General features: G+C 44.1%; 1 protein-coding gene across 2 annotated transcripts in view; it reads left to right on the forward strand.

The window, feature by feature from the left end:
- The first annotated feature begins 581 nt into the window (after positions 1–581).
- The window catches only part of acsl3a (acyl-CoA synthetase long chain family member 3a), a 37,529-nt gene continuing 10,751 nt past the window's right edge, over positions 582–27,359 (forward strand). For both annotated transcript variants that reach the window (XR_014569757.1, XM_083773481.1), the window contains exons 1-9: positions 582–1,033; positions 3,720–3,897; positions 8,962–9,071; positions 9,412–9,550; positions 11,734–11,887; positions 16,588–16,711; positions 17,887–17,958; positions 24,666–24,805; positions 25,712–25,884. Coding sequence is in view for 1 of the 2 variants with exons in the window: in XM_083773481.1 (XP_083629607.1) it covers positions 659–1,033; positions 3,720–3,897; positions 8,962–9,071; positions 9,412–9,550; positions 11,734–11,887; positions 16,588–16,711; positions 17,887–17,958; positions 24,666–24,805; positions 25,712–25,884 (1,465 nt within the window). In the remaining variant the exon portion in view is untranslated. The remainder of the gene's footprint in view (positions 1,034–3,719; positions 3,898–8,961; positions 9,072–9,411; positions 9,551–11,733; positions 11,888–16,587; positions 16,712–17,886; positions 17,959–24,665; positions 24,806–25,711; positions 25,885–27,359) is intronic.

Consider the following 27,359-nt stretch of genomic DNA (forward strand, 5'->3'; position numbering starts at 1 on the left):
TGAGAGCTAGAGGATTGTGACGCAAAACCTTTTCTTTCACTTTCTGATTGAGTTGTCCTAGCCCTAACCCGAGTGTATGTTCTCAGGATAATCTGTTGCAACAAGCAGAAAAAAAAAGAAAAGAAAAAAAGAAATCTTACTTTGACATTAGTGAATAGTGATTGTTCTGAACAGTTTTCTTCTTAAATGTTTTCCAGGAGTTGAAGCACGCCGTGTGTTAAACAAGAGGGGTGTGAGCACCAAGAAGTCCAAAAAGGAGAGAGCAAAAGAAAAGTGGGACACTGCTGTGACAGAGAAGAGAAGACGCACAGAGGGGACTGAGTGACGCCCTGCTGAGAGGGAGAGACAGAGAAAGACAAGGAAACACACAACAAGGACCTTTCCCTCAACAGCCTCCAAAGATTCTCTTCTCGATCCTCTTCCCTCCTCCCTATCTCAGGGAACAAACTACCTTCCATACACTCTCCAATCACTCCCCTACACACACACACACACACACACACACACACACACACACACACACACACACACACACACACACACACACACACACACACACACACACACACACACACACACACACACACACACACACACACACACACACACACACACACACACACACACACACACACACACACACACAAAGCCGACCAACATGAAGATGAAAGAGGACCTCAACCCTATGCTGCTTCTCCTCTTTCACCTGATGGTGTGGATCTATACCTTCATCACCTTCCTGCCTTCCTACTTGCTCAGCTCGCTCTGCGAGCCCCAGGCGAATGCGGGCGGTTCCGAGGCGGAGCGGGCGCAGAGGCCCAAGGCCCTCTCTGTGTCAGGCCGCCCCGAGGGGCCCTACCGAGCGCTGGGTGCCGCCAAGAGGCTGGCGACATCGCTGCACCCCGGCGTGGACACCCTGGACAAGGTGTTTGAGTATGCAGCCACTAAGTTCCCTCACAGAGACTGCCTGGGCACTCGGGAGGTCATCAGCGAGGAGGACGAGAGACAGAGCAACGGGAAAGTGTTCAAGAAGGTAAACAGACCCTCCTCCTTATACACATTTCATACATCTACTACTAATATATAAAGCTCAAGTCTTCTGTGTTAGGCAACAGTTTGTGTCATGTGTTATGTTATTTCTTCTTCCCTTTCTTGTATTTCTTGGAAAATATGACACGATGCATAAAAACTAATTTCACACACTTTTTTTACTTAAAACTGTGATGTGACAATAAAGTTGATTCTGATTCTGTTAGACCAGAGCACGAGAGAGAGACAGGGAGTGTGTGTGTGTGTGTGTGTGTGTGTGTGTGTGTGTGTGTGTGTGTGTGTGTGTGTGCACGTTCCTGGAATTATGTTTGTTTTGCACGTGCATGCAAGTATGTGAAAGTCTAAATTGCAACACTTTTAATAATGTCCAAATTGCCCCTTTAATCCCACTTGCTCAATCGCTCTAATCCCCTTTGACCTCGCTGTTGCTCTGCTGTAAGCCTGTGGACCTCCAGTCTCCAAACGGTTTACACTAGAATAACTATTTGAAAAATTATTGTTCTCGTGTGTGTGTGGGGGGGGGGGGGGGGGATGGCCCCAGCCCCAGGCCTCGTATGCAATCATATTCCACTAGCAATGATAAGCCAGTTGGGGGCAGTGTCACCTCACCAATGTGTGTGTGTGTATGTGTGTGTGTGTGTGTGTGTGTGTGTGTGTGTGTGTGTGTGTGTGTGCACTTGGTTGCACTGTATATTGGGTTATTTATGATACTGTACATGTTGACAGTGCATTATGTTCAGCATCAACATTAAGTAGTCAGTTTTAGCTGACCTCATCACATTTGTGATGACGGCTATGGCCGTTTTTTGCCCAAGGAGTGTTTAGGGCCTTGCAAACGGGAACGCACACATTGTTGCCTGGATCAACGACAGGTCTGCTACAGGTCTGCTCAAGAGGGGCGCGACAAAAAAGCTAAAGAACCGAATCCAGGTCTGGTGAGATGCGGGCGTGTGCACGAAACAAGCACATGCTCAACAAATTCACGGGACCGCGCTCACGTAAATACACTTGCGTTGTCGCGCCGCGACTTCTCCGAGCAAAAACACAGGTCTCATTGAAAATGAACTATAAGCGCGTTTTATCGCTCCCCTTTTGTAAGGCCCTTTTTTCGTGCAAAAGTGATGCTTGGAATTGATTCAGAATCATGAAACCTTGACACGTCACATCATGCTACTTAAAGCATAATGAAATTCAGAACATCTTGCCTTATATTGGTTGTTGATGGTATGCCAACTTTCAGCAGCTGTCAAAAATTCCCCTATAGTGAAGAAAAACGTATTATTGCATAACATTGATATCCTGACCTGAAAATGCATTTTCTGTTCCGTGTTTACAAAAGAGCTGCAAAGAGACAGGAATGGCAGGCTGTTCATTTCAGACCCTGCTGTCATACCCTTTAGACCAGGGTTTGTCAGCTCCAACACAACATGTCCAGAACACAAGCTGATTTAAGAGCATTGTCATTTTGGGGCAAAACAAAAAAGAAAAAAAGGAATACAGTATGTTCTGGTCAAGCACAGTTGGAATGTTCTTTTATTTTTAACAAAGCCAGTAAACATGTCACTGTGGAGTAAACTCACATTTCTTGAGTATTTAAAGAGCCTGTCTTTCATTGGCACTCCTCTCGGTTGCTACCAGGGGGGCAGTCAGCCAGATATTTCGTGAAGCCTCATTTGAAATCGGTAGTTCATATAATGGCCTGTTGTGGCGCTGGACTGGACCCAAAAAGCCCCATAGCTCCATAGAGGCCCATGTATTTTGGCCCAACTTCACCTAGACTGTATTACCTTAATAAACATGGTCATGAATACTTTCTTCTTCCAGTCACTAGTTTAAAGTCTCATTTCTAATGTCATAATATTCTTTTTGGAAAATTATGGTCCCATTAATTAAAATAATGACCATAAAGTTGCGTATGTTCTGAGGGGCGTGGCTACCGTTACCGTCTATGATCGGGATTCCCCTCCCACTCAAGAGTCTTCTCCTCCCACTCGAGTCAAAATAAAAACCAACGGAGAAGAAGGGGGGAAGTCCCGCCTCGTTGTCTGGGCAGCCAATGGCCAGCTGGACCCAAACGGAGCCAGCCAATGGCCAGCTGGTCCAAAACGGATCTAGAAAGATGGCGATTTACATGCAAGTGATTTCAGGCTTCATTTTACGTTCATGTTAGACCCGGGGAACGCTTTGTCCATATTTTTTACAGTCTATGGTTGCTACCCAGTCTCACCCAAAAACTGTGAAATAACACGGAATTGCAAATCCTTACATACACGCCTAGAAAACCCCAAAATCTGTACATATGACACTGAAATCCTCCCCATAGACAATGACGGAGGGGTGCCGTCTCTACTCTACCGAATGTGAGCCATGGGAGACACCACCGAGCGGCCATAAAGGGCACAGAGTTGCTGTGTAGACTAGAGCGGGCGAGTTGTCCGAGTTCTAACCCGATATGGACAGAATAGTGAATCATGTCAAACCTGAACTCACCCAGCCCGACCCAGCCATGGTGAAATAGCACTTCCGTACTAGTGAAAGCCACGCCTCCGTCACGGGCAAAAAATATTTTGGGGGTTTTCTAGGCATGTATGTATTTATGTATGTACGGAATTGCAGTTCCGTTTCTCGCTACAAAACACCACCACCAAGCTCTCTGTCTCCCCTTGCAGGTGATCCTGGGGAAGTACCTTTGGATCTCTTATGAGGAGACCCACGCGGCGGCCTCCCGCCTAGGCAGCGGCCTGGCAGCGCTGGGCCAACGGCCGAACAACAACATCGCCATCTTCTGTGAGACGCGGGCAGAGTGGATCATAGCCGCCCAGGCATGCTTCATGCACAACTTCCCATGTAAGTAGCAGTACTCACATTTTATACTTAGTAGTAAAAGTATCAATACTGTATCGATACTGTAATGTAAAAGTCCAGAATTTAAAATGTACTTGAGTAAAAGTACAAAAGTATTGGCATGAAACTCTACTTAAAGTAGCAAAAGTTAAATCACTCATTGTGCAGTTTTCAAATGTATAAATTTCTCCATCCCCCTGGCACCCCTCCTTCCCTCAGCCATGACACAGGATGTGATGCAAAAACCCCTCATGCTATTTAAGTAAGTGGTTCTCAAAGTAGGGTCTAGGTAAAAAATAAATACAAAATGAATAAATTATGCAATAACTAGATGGTGGAGAGAGACAGAGCAGGAATTAGACGAGTCCTGAGTCTCCTGAGTCGAACTTGAAATAAGTACCATATGGACAGCAAATCAAGACTGTCCCACTCAGAATCACACTAGCACTGTTACCACATCTGCTCACATTAACCCTGCAAATAAAAAACAAGCAAGTGACCTACTGAGGACCCTCAGTGACCTACTGAGTGACCTACTGAGTGACCTACTGAAGACCCTTTTCCACTGGCGTTGAACCGGTTCCGTTCTTTTTTCCCCACCTAATCTTGAACAAAATTAATTGGTTCAGAAGTGGGAACCAAAGTGGGGTGTCAGTCAGGTTGGAAGATGCAGATGTGATATAAACCATCATAAAAAAGAAAGAACAGAACCAGTTCTAGAACCAATGTTCTTTTGGTGGAAAGGGGGCCTTACAGAAATGTTGTGCTGATTAGTCCAAAACCTGCATTAACCACTTCAGCTCTGTATACATTTCAGCCATTTGAAAATAGCAGATCTACAAGCTCACAATGTGTCGCGATGCGACGCATTGTGAGCTTGTTGATCTGCTATTTTCAAAAAATGTGTATACATTTGAAAACTTGAAATGGGACATTCTGCATAATGAGTATGCCTACTTTTACTTTTGTTACTTTAAGTACATTTTGATGCCACTACTTTTGTACTTTTATTCAAGTACATTTTGAATTCCGGACTTTTACTTGTATAACAGACTATTTCTTTATTGCAGCATTGATACTTTTACTCGAGTAAAGAAGGAATGTGAGTACATATCCCACCACTTCCATACATTATGTGAGAGAGAAACAAGCGTGACAGTGAGAGCATAATGCAGACAGAGACGTGGGGATGGAGGGATCATAGGGAGGATGATGGTGTCAGGGCCAGGGGTGAGAGGATCTACGTGAGCATCTGATGTTGATGGAAACATCAACGAGTCAGCCGAGGGCTCCCAGTCAACTCAAACTCTGTGTACTGTGTGTGTGTGTGTGTGTGTGTGTGTGTGTGTGTGTGTGTGTGTGTGTGTGTGTGTGTGCGTGCGTGTGCGTGTGCGTGCGTGCGTGCGTGCGTGCGTGCGTGCGTTCATGTGCGCAGTATGCAGTACGTGCATCTTTGTGTACATCGGCGTCTTATGCCAAAAGTGCAGACATGTGCAATGTTGTATGAATGAATGAACCATTGTAAAGCGCTTTGAGCACTTGGAAAAGCGCTATAAAAATGCAATTCATTATATTGCATAATCCACCATGCCTCTCTACTAGTGTTGAGGCCTGACGAATAAACGGTAGGCTATACTGTAGATGCAGGAGTAACGCAGCTGCTTTGCGCGTTACAGGAGAGGGTGTCTTAACCTGTAGGCCCGACCCACTGCAGGGCAACGAGGATACTGCAACATTAAGACTTCAATGATAATATCACAATAGTGTAATAATAATAATGTAAAACAATGTCATGGTATTTTTTCTTTAAAATCTTGAAAAATGAGCATGAAAATACAGAAAATAACTCTGAAAATGCACATTGCCCACCCATCAGACCACTTCTGTACAATTCAAGCCTGTACATAATATGTACATAATATTATTGATTCATATTCATATTGCAATAATAGGTGATGCATCATTTGAATAATTCTTTGCATGAGTCACTGCATGTGTATGTATGTTGTATGTACTGTATTGTTGTGTGCTTGCGTGCATGAAACACAATGGAGATTCATGGAGTGTTTGGATCTCACGACTGGAGGTGACATGCCATTCGTCTGCATGCACACGGGTCACACACACATGCACACACAGACACGCACAGACACATGCACAAACACGCATGCAGGAAGTGTTTGGAACCATCGTGACGCAAAGATGTGATGTCACCAAATCCTGTCCTCTGTGTCTGTGTCAACATGGGGTTGGATGGAACTCTCTGTGACCCGCCGGCCTCTCCATCTGGCTCCCTCTCCCCTTCTCCCTCTCCCCTTCTCCCTCTCTCTCTCTCTCTCTCTCTCTCTCTCACACACTTGAGTGAAAATCAACCAGTAAGTAGGTTACTTATCAAGACTATCGTATCAACCTATACTGCACATGCTGAGAGTCCACTGAGAACGGCAACACACCTCATACCCTAACCCTAAACATAACCGCAAGCATGGAGCAGCGCAGTCACTTCCGTGTTTCCTAACTGCAGCCAGTAGGCTCCCAGACTACATGCAGTAGGTCGATAAGATCGTCTTGATAAGTAACCTACTAGTTGATCACATTCAAAGCAGGTGAGCAGTTAGGGGTTCAGTACTCTGGGACACATTGATGTGGAAACAGGAGGAGCCGGGAATCGAACCAGGAACTTTCAGACTCTCCATCCATCCAACCATCCATCCATCCATCCATTTGTGCACTCTCAGACTTACAGACCTGGTCATTTAAGGCTCATTTGTTGTATGTCCATGGCAAAAATAGAATTTTGCCCAAAATGTCCACCACATTCAAGCCAGCAGGTGTTCAAATCATCCCATGCTCTTTTGGGGACTGCCCATAAGTCAGACATCCCGTTAGTCATACCTGCGTCGCGAGTTAAGACTCACCCGTGGCTTCCTGTGAGGTCATAGGTCAGGGTTCGGGATAGTGTTAGTAATGGTCTGACTAACGGGAGGTCGGACCAATTACATGTTCTCTCTTTCTCCCTCACTTCAACCTCCTTAGGGGTGACCTGACCGCAGCTAGCTACTGCTGCTGACCTTTTCACAGTCTTACTACTGATGGACACACACACGCGCAGACTCGCGCGCACACACACACACACACACACACACACACACACACACACACACACACACACACACACACACACAAGTACACTTACTCGACATTTCACAATTACACATTCCTCAAATGTTTATCTCTTCCAAGGAGGGTTCATCAAGCAGCGAGAGTCTGCGTTCCATTGGCCAGAAGGCCAGTTCGACGCCACTAGAGGCCTCCAAACTGGCCTTCTGGGCCAAAGCCAGAGAAGGGCCACGGAGCCGTGTTGACAGAGAGCACGTACGGTACATCACAGCTCTCGCACACGCCGTGCTGGGCTGGCTATAGTATGACTCTGCAGTGTGGGGAATACACACACACACACACACACACACACACACACACACACACACACACACACCCATGCAGCAGACACGCACGCTCGCTTGCAGGCACAGGCCGGGTTCCTCATCACTACAACACAGGTGTAGTGAAGCAAAGTGTGGAAAAATGAAACCGAAATGAGCGGTTCAACAGAATAACAAAGGTCCAATAACAAAATGTACAAATGAACACAGTCTAGCAGCTGATCCCCCATAGGGCCACCAGCTGAAACTGCTTAAATTGCATTTATACAGTATTTATTTATATACTGTATACATATTGTATTAATTTAGACAGATTTCCTGGCTTTAATTTGTCTCACAAAGAAGTCTGAGCCCTTGGATACTTCTATGTGTAACAATTTGTAGTCATTGTTAAGTGAACATTCCACAAAATCCGTTAAAACCTTTAGTTAGTTTAGTTAAAACCTTTCCAGTATCGATAGAAATGACGAAGACACATGAGAGCCGCACCCTTTTCAGGAACGCTTTCACTCTTGCATGTGGGCACCCGCACACATGCAGGCATGCATGCACGCACATTGCACGCACATTGCACACACTCACACACACACACACACAGTTGCCACCACAACAGACAGCAGCGTGACGTCACAACATGACCTTTTGTATCTAACTTGCATTCTTTTTTTCAAAACTTTATGTTACCATGTATGTCATTACCATGCAACTTTCCTGATTGTTTTTATGTATTTGTGTAGCACTTTGGAAACCTTGTGTTTTATGAAATGTGCTATAAAAATAAATTGTATTGGATTGAATGATGTCATATTGCATGCCTACATAAACCACGAACTGGCTACCTTAGGTGCAGAGCAGATCAGCTATCGCAGACGTAGTAGATAGACCTCTCATCTTAGGCTCAAGGTAGAGAGTCTAGAGACTTCGCCCACCTGAACCAATACATATAAGGAGCACAGTTGTTGACACCAACTGTTTTTCCATTGTTTTCCTGGTGGGTACCCAGATTGATGATGGATATTGTAACGTTTAGAACCCTGTTACGGCCGGGTCTTTTGCAGGGTCGTTACACTATTATAAAGAAGCTGAAAAAGGAGGACATCAGATATGGTAGAAAAAGTATAAAAAATCTTTTACCTTCAGTTAGCTTCTGTTTTAGTGAGTTTTGCATCGACAGAAGCTCTGCAGACATTACAGGCACTTAACAATGTTTGCACTGCAGGCCTGAAATTATTAGATAATGAGCAACTTAGAGCAAGGACTGTTACTACAATGTCTCCTATGAAATAACACAATTAACCACTTGAACCCTAGCATCCATATTCTGGTGGGAACATTAGCTCATAAATCGGGTCCAGTTTACTAACTCTAAGGTTTAAGTGCTTAAGTATATCCATGCAAATCCATCCCGGGCTCCCCCAGAGTTAGTGTCGAAGTGTCCTTGAGCAAGACTGAACCCCTAATTGCAATTGCTACCGATGCACTATTTCCTCCAGCATCGGTGTGTGAATGTGTGTGTGTGACTGTGAATGGGTGAATGTAATGCACACTCTCTGTAAAGTGCCTTGGATAAGGCGCTATCTAAATGCACCATTTACCAAGTAGGTTTTCTAATTGTGTGTTGCAGTGGTCACCCTCTACTCCACTCTGGGGGGTCCAGCCATCGCCCATGGTCTGAACGAGACTCAGGTCACACACATATTCACCAGCAGAGAGCTACTAGAGACCAGACTCAAGGTGAGAAGACACACACGCACGCACTCACGCACGCATGCGCAAATACACATGCAAGCCTTTTCTGCTCACTGCACATCATCGTCATTGTCATCATGATTGCATTTGATAATACAGAGAAAGGAATATCCACACTCTCTTTAGTTTCTTATGAACTTGTTTTATTTAAGCAAGCACAGCAGCAGCAGTCTGGTATCTAGAGAATAATGAGTTGAGTGTGCTTTCTCCTAGCGGTGTCTGATCCGGTGGGAGAGTTGTATGCCTGTATGTATTATACATACAGTATGTGAGCCAACCCTGACTTTAAAGCATGTGCTTAATGCATGTGTGCTTGTGATGTTAGGCCATCTTAAAAGAAGTTCCCAGGCTGCAGCATATCATCGTATTGGATGACTCACCCACGTTGTGGCCTGGCTACCCACGAGGCATCAGTGTCCACAACATGGCTGCCGTGCAACAGCTGGGGACCAGGCCAGAGAATGGTAAGCATCTGTCTGTGTTAATGTTCAAATTAATGTCAACATTTTGTTAATACACTTTGGCGGTTCGGAGGGGATATAGGCGGTGGGTATATCCAAAAATGATTCTGAAATGTTTTAAATAGGGCATAATAAGTTTATTCCTCATTCTCCACCACATTCAACCAGTACATGAAAAACTCTCAGAGTTTAGCACTAACAAACTCTCCCACCCCCAATAAATGTGGTGCGTGGGGCAGGGAGAGGGGGCGGGTCGCTAGATGGGCTCATTAGGTCATGTGAATGAGGAAGTGCACACATCTGTGTCAGATTAAGGTCGCCGGGGCGGACCAGGGGCGGGGCTAATGTTTGCTCGCTCAGACGGGATAGACAAGGAAAACCTATCTCTCTCCATCTCTCTCCTTTATTTCCTTTGGCCTCTGTCATCCCCTCATCAACAAGTAACTCCCCTCTTTTATTTTCCGGCTGTTTCATAAAGAGCAGAGCTGGTACTGTATCCATTGTAGAGGAGGTTTAGAGAACTGGAGGGTGGGTGGGAGGGTATGTTGGACCACTGGGACGTGATGGGGTCATGTTTACACACAGTGCTGTTAACTTCACATGACATCAGTTCTCTGTGACACACGCACGCACACGCACACACATGCACACACACACACACACAAATGCAACCGAATTAACGTCAAATAAAGATCCCCATGTCCCATTCCTCTCCCTTTCTCCTCTTTGTCTTCTTTGATTCTCAGTTCTCTCTCTCTCTCTCTCTCTCTCTCTCTCTCTCTCTCTCTCTCTCTCTCTCTCTCTCTCTCTCTCTCTCTCTCTCTCTCTCTCTCTCTCTCTCTGGGCTCTGTTTGGTTGTTCCGGGCCTGCAGAGCATCAACGTCTGTTTGTTTCCACAAGGCGCAGAGCAGAGGAAACCCAGAGAGCTCAGCTTTCTTTTACCACATGAAGCGTACACCACAGCTGAACTTAGCTTGTCGCCTGCTCTAAGCTATAGCTTGGATTGTGTTTGTTTATTCAAATGGAGGATGCATAGAAATGCACGCAGAAGAGGAAGAACAAGCAGTGGAAAAAAGTGGCAAGATGCACGTGTCTGTGGTGGTGTTTTGGGGCCTGTGCCAGAAGGGGTTTGAATGTTTTTGACCCCATGAATATGCCTGTGTGTTTAACGCACTAATCCACTTACAACTATCTATAGTATTTCCGCAGGATAATAAGGACAGACGTGGTGACATGCAACACTGGTCTTTCAGTCAGACTTGAAGTGGATAAGTGCATTGGCTACGGTGAATTTAGCCTGATGAGGGAGTGATTATAGAAACTTGTTCATATAGAGATGCAGAAAGAATAAGGGTTGAGAAAGAGGAAAGCCCTATCCACACTTTTCCTGGGCTGTGTGTGCTCCAGTTCCTGTTGATTTAATTGGATATCATTGGTCATCTGACCAGTTTCATTGGCTTTCATTGGATCAAATCGACAGGAACTGGAGCACACACAGCCCAGGAAAAGTGTGGATATTGTGTGCCACCTTACCCCTTATGCCATATTTTACCCATTTTAAAATAGTTCAAATAGCCGATCTACTGTACAAGCTCATAATGTGTTTATAGATTGGCTATTTGAACTATTTTAAAAAGGTTTTTCATAATAGTAAAGAAATGCCTAAAAGGTTTAGACTCAAGGGGTACGGTTGGCACGCAAGATATTTATAAATCAAGAAGAGGGAGAATGGGATGGGCAGAGGTGAGAAAGGAGAGGCAGGACAATGATGAGAGAATGATGAGAGAAACCAGAACATGGGAGTGATAAAGAGATGAATGAAGGTGTAGAGATGGTATTATTAGCGGTATAGCGGGCCCTAGTCTGCTCTCATGTAACACATTCTCTCCGATGATAGTGCCAAGACACTTGAGGAGGTTTACTCAACGGTAGCTTGTTTAATAAAATGGCCGAATAAATTTCCATCCATGTATAAACTGTTTAACTAGTTTCCCTGAGCCTGTCAGAGCGATATTCGTCCATTTTGCCCATCTGCAGAAATTGGGATTGTTAAATGTGTGGTTGTTTGAATGTTTTTGTTCACTTTGTAAATATGCAGAGAAATTACAATATAAATATGTAAAATTGTGCAGCCCTAATGTCAGTTAACTTGAAAATATGTGTGTGTTTCTTTCGTCCCTGTACAGTGTCGCGTGGTCGCAAGCAGCCCTTGCCCTCAGACATCGCTGTCATCATGTACACCAGTGGCTCTACAGGCGTCCCCAAGGGCGTCATGATCTCTCATAGCAACATCATCGCTGGCATCACCGGCATGGCAGAGAGGATCAAACCAAACCTCTGGTAGGTACACCTATAGATAGAAAACATAGATGCCTCATTGGCCGCTTCAGTTCATTGGAGCGATGTGTCTTCCGGCAAGCTCGGAAGTGCTGAAGGCACGCTGCGTCGCTGTCACTCAAGTGACTACTGGCCAATCACAGTACATCTTTTCTGGGACTCATCAATTCAATCCAAGGGAGCTTTGTTGGCACAAGGAAACAAACGTTTACATTGCTAAAGCAACTGCTACTGGGAAAGAGGAAGTCGCGCATCTGATTGGTATGGAGACCCTACGGGGACGACCTATAGTGGGTAGACTTTTTTCATTGTGAAAAAAAAATGGGTGTGAAGATATTTTTTCATGGTGGGTAGATTTTTTTTCAGGTGAAAAAATACAAAAAATGTGTGTGAAGATTATTTTCAGGGGATTTTTTTTCAAGGTTTTTCAATCTCGAGATTGTAATGTTAAACTCAAAGTTTAACATTAACAACGTGTGGGAACGTCATAACTAATCCAACCGACAGGTTGCTAGGACATTTTCAATTATATCAAATGAGTGAAAAATATTCTGAATCTTTTTCTCTTTTTTTTTTAGTTGGCCTCTCCTTCTGCTCTTTCGCGCATGCGCGTTGTCATTCACTTCCCTGTTTACCGTTCACAAAGAAAGGCTTGGCGTGCGTAATACATTGATACGATCGTAGACAGGAACACCCACAAACGTCACATCCGGTTTTAGCCCGGGGTAAACAAAAATGGTCTTCCCCATAGAGTTATAATAGCGTACGATCCTTTGAATCACTTTCAGAGCGATTTGTTGGATGATAGAAATATTGACAGCCAAGAAAAATCCAACAGAAGGACATCTGGTACAATTTACAATTTACAATTTAGGCATTTAGCAGACGCTCTTAATCCAGAGCGACTTACATTTAAGCAAGAACAAAAGCATGGGAATACATCACATAAAAGCATTTATCATGAAACATGCGTAAGCTAAGAAGGTAACAGTGGAATATCTATATGATGAAACTATACATACACTATACATAATAAACTATACATATTCACTACTATGCTATACATATGTACTATGGCGTGCTATGACTATATACAATACAATTATAGTGCTGTCTACATAACATGCTATAAGTCTGTGTCAAATGCTATCTAAGCCAACAGAAATGCTATCTAAGGGGTTAGGGTAAGTGCTATGGGCCATGATGGAGTCTGAAAAGGTGGGTTTTCAGGCTACGGCGGAAGATTGGGAGTGATGCTGCAGTTCTGACTGCAATGGGAAGTGCATTCCACAGTTTTGGAGCCAGAAGGGAGAAGAGTTTGGGACGTGTGGAGCGTTGTCCCGGCGTTTTTAGTGAGGGTACTTCCAGTTTCCCTGCGTTGGCTGATCTGAGTGCGCGGGAGGGTTTGTAGGGTTCAATCATACTTGTAAGATATGGGGGAGCCATACCTTTGGTTGCTTTGAATGCCAGCATCAGAGTTTTGTATTCTGTGCGGGCAGCGACCGGGAGCCAGTGGAGGGAGCGGAGCAGGGGGGAGACATGTGAGAATTTTGGCTGGTTGAAGACCAAGCGAGCTGCTGCATTTTGGATCAGCTGGAGAGGCTTAAGTGCACATGCTGGTAGGCCAGTAAGGAGGGAGTTACAATAGTCGAGTTTTGACAAGACTGTTGTCTGGATTAGGAGCTGGGCTGATTCCTGGGTGAGGAACGGTCTAATTCGTCGTATGTTATAGAGTGTGAACCTACATGATCGAGTGACAGCTGTGATGTGAGCTTTGAACGAGAGCTGACTGTCCAGGACAACACCAAGATTCCTGGCTGTTGGGACAGACGTTACCAGGGCGTTGTCTACGGAAATAGTTAGCTCCCGCATAGGGCAGGACTTAGCTGGGAAGAAGAGAAGCTCAGTCTTGTCTGGGTTCAGCTTGAGGTGGTTGGAGGACATCCACTGTGATATGTCAGCCAGGCATGCAGTGATGCGCTCTTCCACCTGAGTGGCAGAGGGGGGGAAGGATAGGAACAGTTGTGTGTCATCGGCGTAGCAGTGATAGGATATATTGTGAGCAGAGATGATAGTGCCAAGGGATTTAGTGTACAGTGAGAAAAGGAGGGGACCAAGTACAGATCCCTGTGGGACCCCTGGTACTATCTGGTACTATCAAAAACCAACAGCCATTAAGTCATCAATAATGTTTATAGAACACACTGTAGTGAATTCTAAGTAGTTTAGAGACAGTTGGAACATGGCACGGAGCCATCATTGTGGCTCCGTGCCAAACGAATGGTGTCGGTAGCCTACTTGGAATTCACTTAAACATGTTCTATACACATCAGATGAATTAATGGCTTTTTAAAATGTATATATTATGATACGTTTCAGTGATCATATCTAATGTCTCTTACCATGCGAATATATCAGTCCATTGTGTTGTGTTGGAACATGTCCATGCAGTGAAGGAAAACATTCCAATCGGCCTCTAGCTTGTTGCATTTTCTAAAGTAGCATTCCTTGTCGATGTGATCTGGCAAGCCATGACGCCTACTTTTAAATTAGTAGTATTTAAAGCATCTGCGTTTGAAAACCCAACACACTGTTTATTCCGGTTGGGAGAACTCTGAGCTTTCCCCCGGCTCCACCCCCCAGCTATATTGACGCCCCTGATGACAAAAGTCGGTGTCGGTGTATCTAAGGAGCTCTCCGTGGTTTTGACCAGATGGATATACTAAGCTCTTCATTTCTGACTTCAACATGCCTCTCGTTCAAAATATGAAGCGAGCGACTTTTATCGTAGTTTTAGCGAGGTAAGCAATGTCTCCCGGCACCCCGAGCTTCTATTTTGAAAGAAATCCCGGTACTGATTGTGGTAAAGTCGAGTTTAACATTACAATCTCGAGATTGAAAAACCTTGAAAAAATCCCCTGAAAAAATATCTTCACACCCGTTTTTTTTTTGTATTTTCTCACCTGAAAAAAAAAATACCCACCCTGAAACAATATGTTCACACCCGGTGCACACCTGGGGCGGCGGTGGCTCAGGGGTAGAGTGGCTGGATGGGAACCGCAAGGTGAAAAACCCCACTATAGGTCCTCGTAGGGGCTCCGTAGATTGGCCTACCGAACCTCCCCTTCTGTATGCTTCACAAGGAATCTCGGGAAAGCTTGCCTCCATGTTGCCTCGTCTCTCTCTCACACGCACGAGAGACACACGCACGCCCCAGAGCCGAAGGAGGCGTCTACCTTTTTATGTCTATGGGCACACCCAAACCTGATATCATATTCTGTTATACGTGCCAGTTATCTTTCAGGTGCTTCAGAAAAGAGCATGGCATATACAGTAACCAACACCTGAGTTTAAAGATTTTAAAATAGGATTTAGCTTTTCAACTTTTCAAATAGCCTATAAAAATGGAAACAGGAGATGGTCAAGGATAAAAAATTGAAGTAGAAATGCCATATTGTGATTGTATGCCTCTGCCAAACAGTTGCAGTTGACATCTATGTCTGTCCAGTCTCATATTATGTAAGTGAAGGAATGTCACAGTGACCCCGACCTTTGATCTTTGACCACATACTTTTAATCGGTTCAGGGAACCGGAATAAATGCATCATGTTTGGCCATGCTTTATGTCCAGTTCTGTGAATGAGTGCTCTCTACAAAATAACTTTGGAAAAAGTATTAATTTATTAAAGTTTTTAAGTAAAACAATTGTCAAGGCCAGCATTTTTGAGTGTTGATGAGTGTTGAGTGTTGGTGTGAAGATATTTTTTCAGGGGATTTCTTCTCGAGATTGTAATGTTAAACTCGACTTTACCACAATCAGTGCCAGGATTTCTTTCAAAATAGAAGCTCGGGGTGTCGGGAAGATATGGCCGCTTTTACTCTGTAAGCACCCCCCCACACACACACACACACCCGGCTTATCTCTGCTGTCACTGGTCAACTGAGCTTGCGCAAGCGCCATTGGACGCCGGCCGGCTCGCTATAGCAGCATCACGAGCAAACTGTTTATGCTGAATTAGTAGAAAGGGCACCCATCTCCCCGAGGAGAGGAGAGGAGAGGAGAGGAGAGGAGCGGAGAGGAGAGGAGAGGAGAGGAGAGGAGAGGAGAGGAGAGGAGAGGAGAGGAGAGGAGAGGAGAGGAAACACAGAGCAGAGGAAGTTGGGGACAGAGGAAAATGGGGAGGATGTGAGAGAGATGGAGGGTCAGCAGGGTTAAGATCCGTTGTGACCTCCATAAGGCTGTTTATGAAAATGATGGCTTTGCTTTGTGTATTTTGTTGTCACGCTGTGTAAATAAACGTCCCTAAGTAAGAACTGAATTTCATGAACATTCATTGACATGTGGTTCCTCACAAAACATTGCCCCAACCTCCATTTTGGATGCTTGCCTATCTTAAATGTGTTCTAAAATCGTTCTGACAAATAACTTACAATGCAGTAAATAAAATATGTTATATTTTATAGTGTAAACAAGCTTTTCCTCTCAATAAAGCAGGCCTATACGGAATACTACAATGTACTAATGTAGTATCCCTGCTTCTGTAGAAATATATATTATTATAATGCTGTTTATTTTTTATTACACAATAGGTCATACACCACAATACTTTATTATTTCAGCACGGTTATGTATAAAGTATGATTAGTTCTGTGTATATTGTATAATGGCATTGTGTATATTAAGAAGCTCTTTGTGTATACAGTGAGGATGACACGTATATTGGCTACCTGCCCCTGGCCCATGTGTTGGAGCTGAGTGCTGAGCTGGTGTGTGTGGCGCATGGCTGTAGGATTGGCTACTCTTCACCACTGACACTAGCTGACCAGGTACACTGACCAGGACCCCCTTTTTTATCATGTTTCAACGCACTGGGTACACCTCACTGCTGCGTTCACACAGGCAGATGTTAACATGCAGAGATACAAAGAATCACAGCATAATTATTGTCACTGTGCATCTTTGTATCTGAAGTTGAAGCCAGTTCAACTTATTTGTAGCTTTTTCACGTCGGTGGTTTCCTTTGAAAATGAATGGTGTCTTTGTATCTGCCTGTGTGAACGCAGCATTAGTGTCACCATAATGTGGACCCTGTGTAGATTCAGTATTGAAAACATCTTTAACAGTTTCCGTGCTGGGAATGGTTTAATCCAGGTTACTGTCGCTGCGATATACGACATACCCGCCTTTTGTTTTATGTGTTTAATCCGCTGTATTGTAATAAATAAAAAGAAAATCCGTCTTCGTCGCGGAGATAGAGACTAGATGCATTCGCTTTGATGACTAAACCGGAAATCGTCACATGCTGTGGGCTGCTAGGGCTTCTGGGAAATTGAGGCCAATGGAAATGCATGGGGTGCAACGCCTCATTGAGACGAGTCTTGTGTGCGTCTTCCGGGTGCACCAAGATGGTGGATGATACGCTCGGATCACAACAAACCGAGGGAGCTTTTGTCGCTGGATTTTCGCGGATTAAAAGCCCAAATAATTCAGCGTATGCTCTAAAGGTAATACAACAATCTCGGCAGTGAAGGGGGGTTGATTAAAATGCGGGTTAAGCGTGTAAAACAGTCAAACTGTTAAAATACAATGAAAACAAATGAAACTTAAAACACGACAGTCAAGCTGTCAGAACTCAGAAGCAGACTTGAACCCTGTGAGGAGCACCCGAGCAAGGTGCCAGCCTAGCTGCTACCGCACCAAGTGGTGTTTGCTTCTGTGGACTCAGTGCTGTCCGAGTTGCATACTGTACTCCATACTTACTGATGGGCAGAGAATAGTAAATACTGATCCCCCTCATCAACATGTTTGTGTCTGGGTTCCATCCTTCTAAATATGGAACACCTCGCTCGTGTCATAAGGTAGTTGACCGAACTTGAATATACTGTATGAGGACTTGGAGTTGGGAGTGAGAATGACACGTTAACATTAAACATCTGCTAATTGTTGAAAGACATGTCATTAACATAATTTGTGATTGCTTTCTCCATTTTCTCCCCTATAGTCGACAAAGATAAAGAAAGGCAGTAAAGGAGACACCAGTGTTCTGCAGCCCACTCTGATGGCCGCTGTCCCAGTACGTCAACACAACACGACATAACACAACACAACACGACATAACCCAACACAACACGACACGACACAACACCACCATATAAATTAGTTTGTTAAGTCTGTGTATTTTCCGTCTTTTCTTCGCCACACCCACTCTGAGTCTATCACTCAACATCTCTCTGTCTCATGGATTGCCTTTGGTCTCGTCTGGCAGAGGTTCAGTAGTTTGCTTCTGCCTTTGTTCCTGGTCCAGCAGACCACTACCAGAGTGGTACTGACAGAGTGGTACTGACAGTGTGCAGCAGACCACGGTCTGTCTCTACTCGGCCACAATGTGGATTCATCTAGTCAGGGTGCTGTCACCAGCCCGCTCTGGTCTCTGTCGCTGAGGCTTTTAGGGTCTCACTGTGACGCAGCGGTTCAACCGGAAGGTTAGGTGTGAGGTGGGATTACTGGTTTTAGATTACAGTAATCTATGTCAGCCTTTATCTGATGCCATAGAAGCGGCGGGCTTCGCTCAGATCTCAATACAGCTGTGTTGTGCTGAAAAAAATCAATATCCTTTTAATAGCAGTGGTCAGGTCAGTCAATCAATTTTAACCACTTTAACCCGATTGTCCTATTCTGGGCATGTCATCATAGGCGGAAATTTCAAAACAAAAATAGCGCATCTACATATGGTGTCACGTGTTGCATCATGCTGCGTTGTCAGGTTGTAGAGTCGGGAGACATTACGTCTTTCTTGACAAGATGGGTATTCCATAAATTTATGTGTTTACTGTTGTGAGACTTGAGCCCTTGCAATAGCAATGCACAATGCTCCAGTTTGATGATGCTCCAGTTTGCAAGAAATTGCTTTGTACCAGAAACCGTGTGATAATGCGACGAGAAAAGGCTCATCTTTACTCTGATTAACCCATATTTGTATGAGCTAGGGATGTGTAAATGTGTCCAAAATGAAAATCGATTTGTATAATTCAATATTAACGATTAATCGATTAATCGTTTTTTGGGGGGGGGGGATTTTTTTTAAATAAAAAATAAATAAAAAATAAAATAAAACATTTTTTTTTTTTTTTTAATGAACCCTACAAATAAAAAAACTCTTCCCCCCAAGGGGTACCTAAGTCAAAAATGTTTGGGAACCCCTGATGTAGTTGATTAACAATAATTGTAACTCTTGAGAGTTAATAAGGGTCCATTTGGTTACTATCTCCATCTTTTAAATGAGGACCACTGGTGGTCCCTGGACCACTGTTGATCCAATTGATCACCATAGCAACCCCAGCCTAGGCCTGATTAGGTAAATTCCCAACACCTGATAAATCCTCCAAACCTGTATCTTGATTGGAATCAATCTCCACTCACACTCCTCTCAGTCATGCAGCTACACAGACACATCCCAGGCACACTTTTGTAGGCCTATAGCCTTTCCAACCGATTTTCATTTAAAAAAAAACAGAAAAAAAAAAAAAAAAAAAACGATTATCGATTATTAATTTTCATAATCGATTTCGGGTCCTATCAACGATAATCGATTAATCGATTAATCGGACCCATCCCTAGTATGAGCATATACTGTACAGCTGGTAGCAACTTTCCTCAAGAGTGTGGAAAAGAGATAATATAAGACAATAAAACTGTACAAATGTATCCATTACATATTATGCACTTGTGCAATTATACAGTAGTGTGTGTGTGTGTGTGTGTGTGTGTGTGTTTACTGTGTGTGTGTGTGTGTGTGTGTGTGTGTGTGTGTGTGTGTGTGTGTGTGTGTGTGTGTACTGTGTGTGTGTGTGTGTACTGTGTGTGTACTGTGTGTGTGCATGCGTGCATGCGTGCGTGCGTGCGTGTATACTGTTGGTTTGACTCTATTTCTGCTTTCCATGACCAGCGTCCTCCATACTCTCTTTAACTCTGAGTCTCTCTCTCTCTCCCCATGAGGGGACCCCCCCTTCCCCTCCCCCACCCCTGGGCCCCTGTGTCTGGAACTGTTCACAGCTGTAAACTGAACGTGAGAAAGCCCCGTGTGGTGTTCCCCATGACACACACACACACACACACACATGCACAACAGCTGTTTTTTATTATTTATCGTTTGTGTCCTTTCCTCCATTTAAATGTGGCCCGGAGTTCTTCTTTTCTAAACCACTCTGCAGGGCTGGATAATGAAGTGTTCTTGGTTTTAGTGGGTTTCCGATTGTTGTCCCCTCAGATTAACTTGGACATTAGCGAGTGGACACATCGTCCAGTCACACGCATCACTCACAGCCTAGGCAACAACATGGGAGCACCGTGTCCCTAGATCACAACAGACCATCAGTCACAGCCTAGGCAACAACATGGGAGCACCGTGTCCCTAGATCACAACAGACCATCAGTCACAGCCTAGGCAACAACATGGGAGCACCGTGTCCCTAGATCACAACAGACCCCTAGATCACACGCATCACTCACAGCCTAGGCAACAACATGGGAGCACCTTGTCTCTAGATCACACGCATCACTCACAGCCTAGGCAAAAACATGGGAGCACCGTGTCCCTAGATCACAACAGACCCCATGGATTAAAGTTCTCAGTTACAACTGTTTTGCTTAGGAAACATCTAATCTCACAACCACGATATATATATATATATATATATATATATATTATATATATTCCTTGCTGCAAACAATACTGCTTCCGTGTGTTGTCTCCATTTGTCTGTCAACTCTGTCTTGCCTTTCTGGTTGACAGTCATCAGTTTCCATGCCTGCCGTGCACAGGAGGTGCTCCCCTGCCATGAGATGGCTGCTTCACTCAGTTATTTGTTATGATTGACTTTGTTTGTGTATGGGTGCATCATTGCTGCCAAAGGCAGCCTTAGGCTCTGTCCTTTTGGGACATTCGTCCATAACGGCTTCAGGATCCAGTCACATAGCATTGTCATCCAGAATTGTGATGCCCGGCGAAACAATCAGTTTTTAACCTTTTCGAATGGCATATAAAATATCACACCCGTGTGAAGTGAGGGGCGCTAATATATTAAAGTCTAAGTTGATTAGGTGATGTAATGGTGATGTAAAACAAACGGTGCAAACACAAACATTATACGCCATTAACAATAAAGAGACAATATGACGTAAATGCCACATTATGACGTACATTTTCCCTTCATTGTCAATGGCGTTTACAAAACAAACAAAATATTAAAGACTAGACTAAAGACACACATTAAACCTGTGTATAGCAGGGGCTAGCGCCTCAAAAACTGCAAAGGTAGTCCAGAGTTTCTAAATACCTGCCTTACTATGCCTTTAGAGGGACTGGTAAAATACTATGCCTTTAGAGGGACTGGTAAAAAGCTTTTTACAGCCTGCATACCAAATTTAACAAGTGCGTTCCTGATCTGCTGTTGATTGGGAAGGTGCTTCTATGATAGTTTTTGCATTAGGGATATATATTTACTTGCGCAAGCAGAGCGTGCAAGTAATAGTTTCGCCCGGCTCGTACGCACCGTCCCAGCCAACCCGCCGCTTTTGATGCGTATGCACCGTCCCAGCAAATTGTGCCTGATTTGCTGGGACCAGATTACATGGTGTGTATATGTATAACTAGCTCTCAATGATGACGTAAGAAATATGTGGATTAAAGGACCCAATGCCAGAGTGTAATTGGTTTTCGATGGTGACGTAATGACAATATGTTTTAGTGTTGGGAGGATTAAAGGTAATGCTCTTGTGTATACATGTATGTAATCTGGCACCACTGCCTTATCAGGCACAATTTGCTGGGACGGTGCATACGCATCAAAAGTGGCGGGTTGGCTGGGACGGTTTTTGGCGCAAAGTAACCACAGTATGCCGTTAATCAACTTACAACTTACATATACATATATACATATATATATAGTATATGTATAACTAGCTCTCAATGATGACGTAAGAAATATGTGGATTAAAGGACCCAATGCCAGAGTGTAATTGGTTTTCGATGGTGACGTAATGACGATATGTTTTAGTGTTGGGAGGCTTAAAGGTAATGCTCCTGTGTATACATGTATGCAATATGGCGCCGTATCAGGCACAATTTGCTTGGACGGTGCATACGCATCAAAAGTGGCGGGTTGGCTGGGACGGTTTTTGACGCAAAGTAACCACAGTATACCGCTAATCAACTTACAAATTACATATACATAGTATATGTATATGTAATTGGTTGACAGTTTGTAGCGGTCGAAAGTACTTGCGCGTTCTGCTTGCGCACTAGTTGGCCATTTATGGCCTACTAGTGTGCAACAAGCAAGTATGCACTCGACAGAGTGCAGTTCTATTTTTAACTATGGTCACATGGACAAGATTGTATTGTTCTTGAACGGAGGTAAAATATCCCTTTAGAAAAATATTCATTTACGTGCAAATTCAAGGCCTTAAACATCTGGGGACCCATTTCAAGAGCTAACGTGAGGCCCTACTTGACAAGCACCACAGTGTTTTCCCTGTACTGTATGTATTCATTTTCCTCTTCAAAACTAGCCACGACTGTTTCTGGTTGTTTGAGTAGACTACACAGGGAGGAACACAGAGAGAGAAAATGACTTTTCTTTTCTCGTCATGATTTAAATGTGCGCACAGCACCTGCCCTGGACAAACAGGTTACCACCAGGCAAAATATCAAGAAATATCATGTAATGTAAACTTACCACAGTAACCAAGCACTGTTCCGCTGTTTTAGCGGTCCGTTAGTCAATTCTTGCAAGTCGCCCTCTGGGAGGATGGGCCTTTTTCAACTGACACGGGTGAAACTTTGGGGGTCTTTTGCATTGGAAAAGTTTGGGAACCTCTGACCTAGCCCTAGGCAAGGGAAGGCATGTTTATTTGTATAACCCAGTTAAACCATAGCCCATGCCTCCACAACTCACCATCATAGCAAACTACTAGTTACCATATTAGGACCATGCACACCCTCAGCAAACAAAATGTAATATACTGTGTATAGTAGAACTGTAGTGTAGATGATAGATCATTTCATATTTTTCATCAGTTCAACCTTGATAAAAGCTACTACCATAGCCAACTGCAACATAACATTAAAACAATGATGTGTACCTTCTGTATATATAACAGGCCTACTTTACCTTCAACCTCATATGCCTAACACCAGCCTGAGTAACTGTCATTAGACCAGTGGCATGTACGTCATGTTAATCACGAACACGCTCACTGGCACCATGTGCCAGAAGCTGGATTTAAACATATCCACATTACCACCTGAAAGGGATTCAAAGTCACGAGATGCAGTGGGAGTAAAGCCTGATTTAGACTACAAGCTTGTGAGCTTGCCTATTTCCAGTTTCCACTGGTACATAATAAGTATAAATCAGGCTTTAGTAGTGAGTTTACATATACATTATGAACCATGTTGCACCAACAGCATAAGCACGTGTACAGTGCATATGACTATAGGAGCCTTAATCTGGCCATGGTATGTGTGGTGGAGACAGTGGGATCATTCCTGGTCTTATCTGGGCCCAGAGCAGCGTAGCACCAGGCACTCCAGGTGTCAGAGTCTGCTCTGGGTCCAGTCCAAAGACCCTTATTAGGAGCTGGAGGATAGCAGCTATGCAGTGTTGGATACACATCTGTTTGTTTTGGCTAGAGAGAATTAGGACTAACATTACTGACCAACATTTTGAAAGATGTTGGCACTGTCACACTCAAATAGATCTACAGTGTATTACTCCTCAGAGTGCTCACTGTGCTCATTCTCTCTGCCTCACTCTTTATCCCATTCGCTTTCTTCTTTGTTCTTTCAGTTTCGTCACTGTCTCTCTCTTCCATTCTTTTTGAGGGGCTCCTATGCCCAGTTTTGTGTGTTTGTGTGTACACCATAGTGATGATTTGATTGGCTGAGCATAGCGATGATTTTTGAGGGGCGTTAGCCCCTCAAAAATCTGCACCTGTTGTCAGGCAACCTGTTGTAGACTCTGTTACTTGATGGCCAGTCTATGTATGACATCGGGACGCCCTTAGCGCAGAGCCTTGGTTTCGATGGGCTACTACCGAACAACAACCTACCTCAAACCCTAACCATAACCACAAGCACAGAGGAGAGCAGTGCACCCCTCACCAACCTTAATCCGGTCGTTTTAACGGACCCCTTGCCAACCTTAATCCGGTCGTTTTAACGGACCCCTTGCCAACCTTAATCCGGTCGTTTTAACGGACTCCTCACCAACCTTAATCCGGTCGTTTTAACGGACCCCTTGCCAACCTTAATCCGGTCGTTTTAATGGACCCCTCAACAACCTTAATCCGGTCGTTTAAATGGACCCCTCACCAACCTTAATCCGGTCGCCTGTAAAACAAGCGCCCCCTCAGTGACCATTGACTCCCAGGTCATCCCGTGTGACATCAGTAGTACTACAGTATGATGTTATATTGATGACTTCAGTAACTTCCATAATATGGGCATGAAATGGACACAGACAGACAGATACAGAGATTTGTGATTTATAGACCTTATGACTACCGCTGATTCGACACATCCGGCACATCACTCCCTCCCGTCCTTTATCACATTGGTCGGATGGTTCTCGAGATACATGGGGGAACACACGACACGGACACTCATCTATAGATTAACTGTACTCGTATCTTAAATCTTAAAATCTTAAAACTCTTTCTTCCACTCTCACTCTGCCTTCATGGTCTAACTCTAGCACTCTTGTTTCTCTCTGTCTTTAGGAGATCATGGATCGTATCTATAAGAATGTGATGATCAAGGTGGAGGAGATGAATTGTGTTCAGAGAACCCTGTTCATCCTTGCCTACAATTATAAATTGGAGCAGCTGGCCAGGGGACACAGCACGCCTCTATGTGACAAGTATGACACACACACACAAACCTGTGCGCGTACACGCACGCACGCACGCACGCACACATGCACACATGCACACATGCACACATGCACACACGCACACACACACACAAATAGTGTTATGCCTGATTAATTTTGTATATGTAACAGATGTACACACATGTCATACATGCATAAATGCAGTCACACCCACTCATGGAAACACATACAGACAGGTTCCTGGATACATAAACAAATTAATTGATTGCATGTCCTCTCACACGTGTCTAAACATGCATATTAACAGTACTATGCCCTCTCTCCCTCTTTATTCTGTTCTTTCACTGCATTATTTTCTGTTCCCCTCGTCTTTATGCATCTTCTCCCTAATGTTTGTCCTCCCCACCACTCGCCACTTCTCCAACACTTTCTTCTAACACACACACACACACACACACACACACACACACACACACACACACACACACACACCTATCCATCCACCCACCTATCCATCCATCCATCCTACCTCTTCTCCTCTCTCTTGAATTAATTAATTACACCTATTTTCCTCTACCTAGGCCTGTCACAATTATTAACCGGCTAATTCCAATTATTTGAAATATATATATCATATATTTTCATCCACTATGTGCAAGTTTAGTTTACAATGCCTGCCTGAAAGCCAAAATGAAATGTAATTTCGATTCCTAATGTTCTAATGTTCAGCAACAGAAATACAATTAAATCGCTAATCGCGATTATTTGAGTGATAATTAATCATCAAGTAAAAATGTCAAGTCTACCTAACCCCTCTCGGCTCCCTGTGCCCATAGGCTGGTGTCAGTCTAGTCTACCTAACCCCTCGTGGCTCCCTGTGCCCATAGGCTGGTGTCAGTCTACCTAACCCCTCTCGGCTCCCTGTGCCCATAGGCTGGTGTTCAAGAAGGTGCGCTCCCTGCTGGGCGGTCGTATGCGGGTGCTGCTATCCGGCGGAGCGCCCCTCTCTGCCGCCACGCAGCGCTTCATGAACGTGTGTCTCTGCTGCCCCGTGGGGCAAGGCTACGGACTGACAGAGACCTGTGGAGCTGGCACCATCAGCGAATGTAAGAGCCAATTAGCACATGCATTATACTAGTTAGTTCTCAAACCTTTTCTTGCCAAGGGCCCCCAAATTGATATAAGTTTTGGCCCCATCTGAAAATGTTTCAAGATTTTTTAAAGAATATTCAAGAATAGAAAAGTGAGCTTGTGAGCCAAGGACCCCTGTGAGTCCCCAGACCCTACTTTATTATACATCATGAGTCGGTCGGTGTGAGCTCGTCACCATTGGTGTGTGAATGTGGGAAGTGAGGATGCTGGCGTCGACTGTTCGCCGCTTCACCTCCCAATGTATGAATGAATGAACCACTGTAAAGCGCTTTGAGTACTTGGAAAAGCGCTATAAAAATGCAATTAATTTTTATTATTATAAAAGTCCTGCTAGAAAATGGATTGGGTTCATAACTTGTTCATAACTTGCCAAAGTGTTGGATGGATGAGCTATGCTGTATATTGGTAGTACAGTATATTTGGTAGGAAGGTATATTGCAGTATATTGGTAGTACTGTTATGTAAAATTGTTACATAACAGTACAGTATATTACAGTATAGTAAGGTATATTGCAGTATATTTGATAAAGCACTGTGTTGCATATAGTTACTGTATATTGCAGTATATTGGCAGTACAGTGTATTGCAGTATGATGGTCTCAGTTATGGGTTAGTCATCTTCAAAATGGGGCAGAGTGAGAAGGAGATACAGCGATAGGGAGAGGGGAGGGAGACAACAGTGGATGACAGCCATCAGCAACAACAACATTTTTTTTTTTTAACATGAACCCAATAATAATACTAGCAGCTATAATAAGATAGGGGAGCAAGACAGAAGCTGTTGCTGTTATAGAGAAGGCCAAGGGGGGAGTCGCTTGACATAGGAAGAAAGGAGTTGTGGGAAATTGGAGAAAGAGATAAAAGCATGAGGGGAGGATACAGAGCCCGGATTGATCGATGGTGGGGTCAATGGAAAGATGGTGGGGGCTACGGAAAAACAAATACTGACTAATGGCTAATCATATTCATGATACTGAAGAAACCACAACAAACAACATGAGCATACGGACTGCAGTGAGGCACTGTATGGCATGGCATGGCGCACCCGGACCGTTTAGTGCAACGCACCCAGGTCCCCTTTATAAGTGACACAGAAACGTTGCTATTTAGATTTAGAGTTGAAGAAGGCCACATACGGCCGAAACGTCCATCTGTCTGTTGTTGTCTGCTGGGGGAAATCGAAAAATAAAACAAGAATCCTAAAAGGATACAACGTGAGTGCTGGTATTTATTCTCACAGTGTATATCTTCCTGAACCGTGCAACCGTTACACCATTACGTGGAATTATTCAACTGAGTGCTTGCCCTCGCTTTCTTCTTCAGGCACTGTATGGCCCACATTTACTGTATGTCTGATGCGAGACAATGAACATTTCTTTGTCAGAATGACATCCAGGGTTATTTGCCATGCACACTCACACATCAGCAT

The sequence above is a fragment of the Protomyctophum parallelum genome, assembly GCF_964188405.1.
Source record: "Protomyctophum parallelum genome assembly, chromosome: 9".
Taxonomy (NCBI): domain Eukaryota; kingdom Metazoa; phylum Chordata; class Actinopteri; order Myctophiformes; family Myctophidae; genus Protomyctophum; species Protomyctophum parallelum.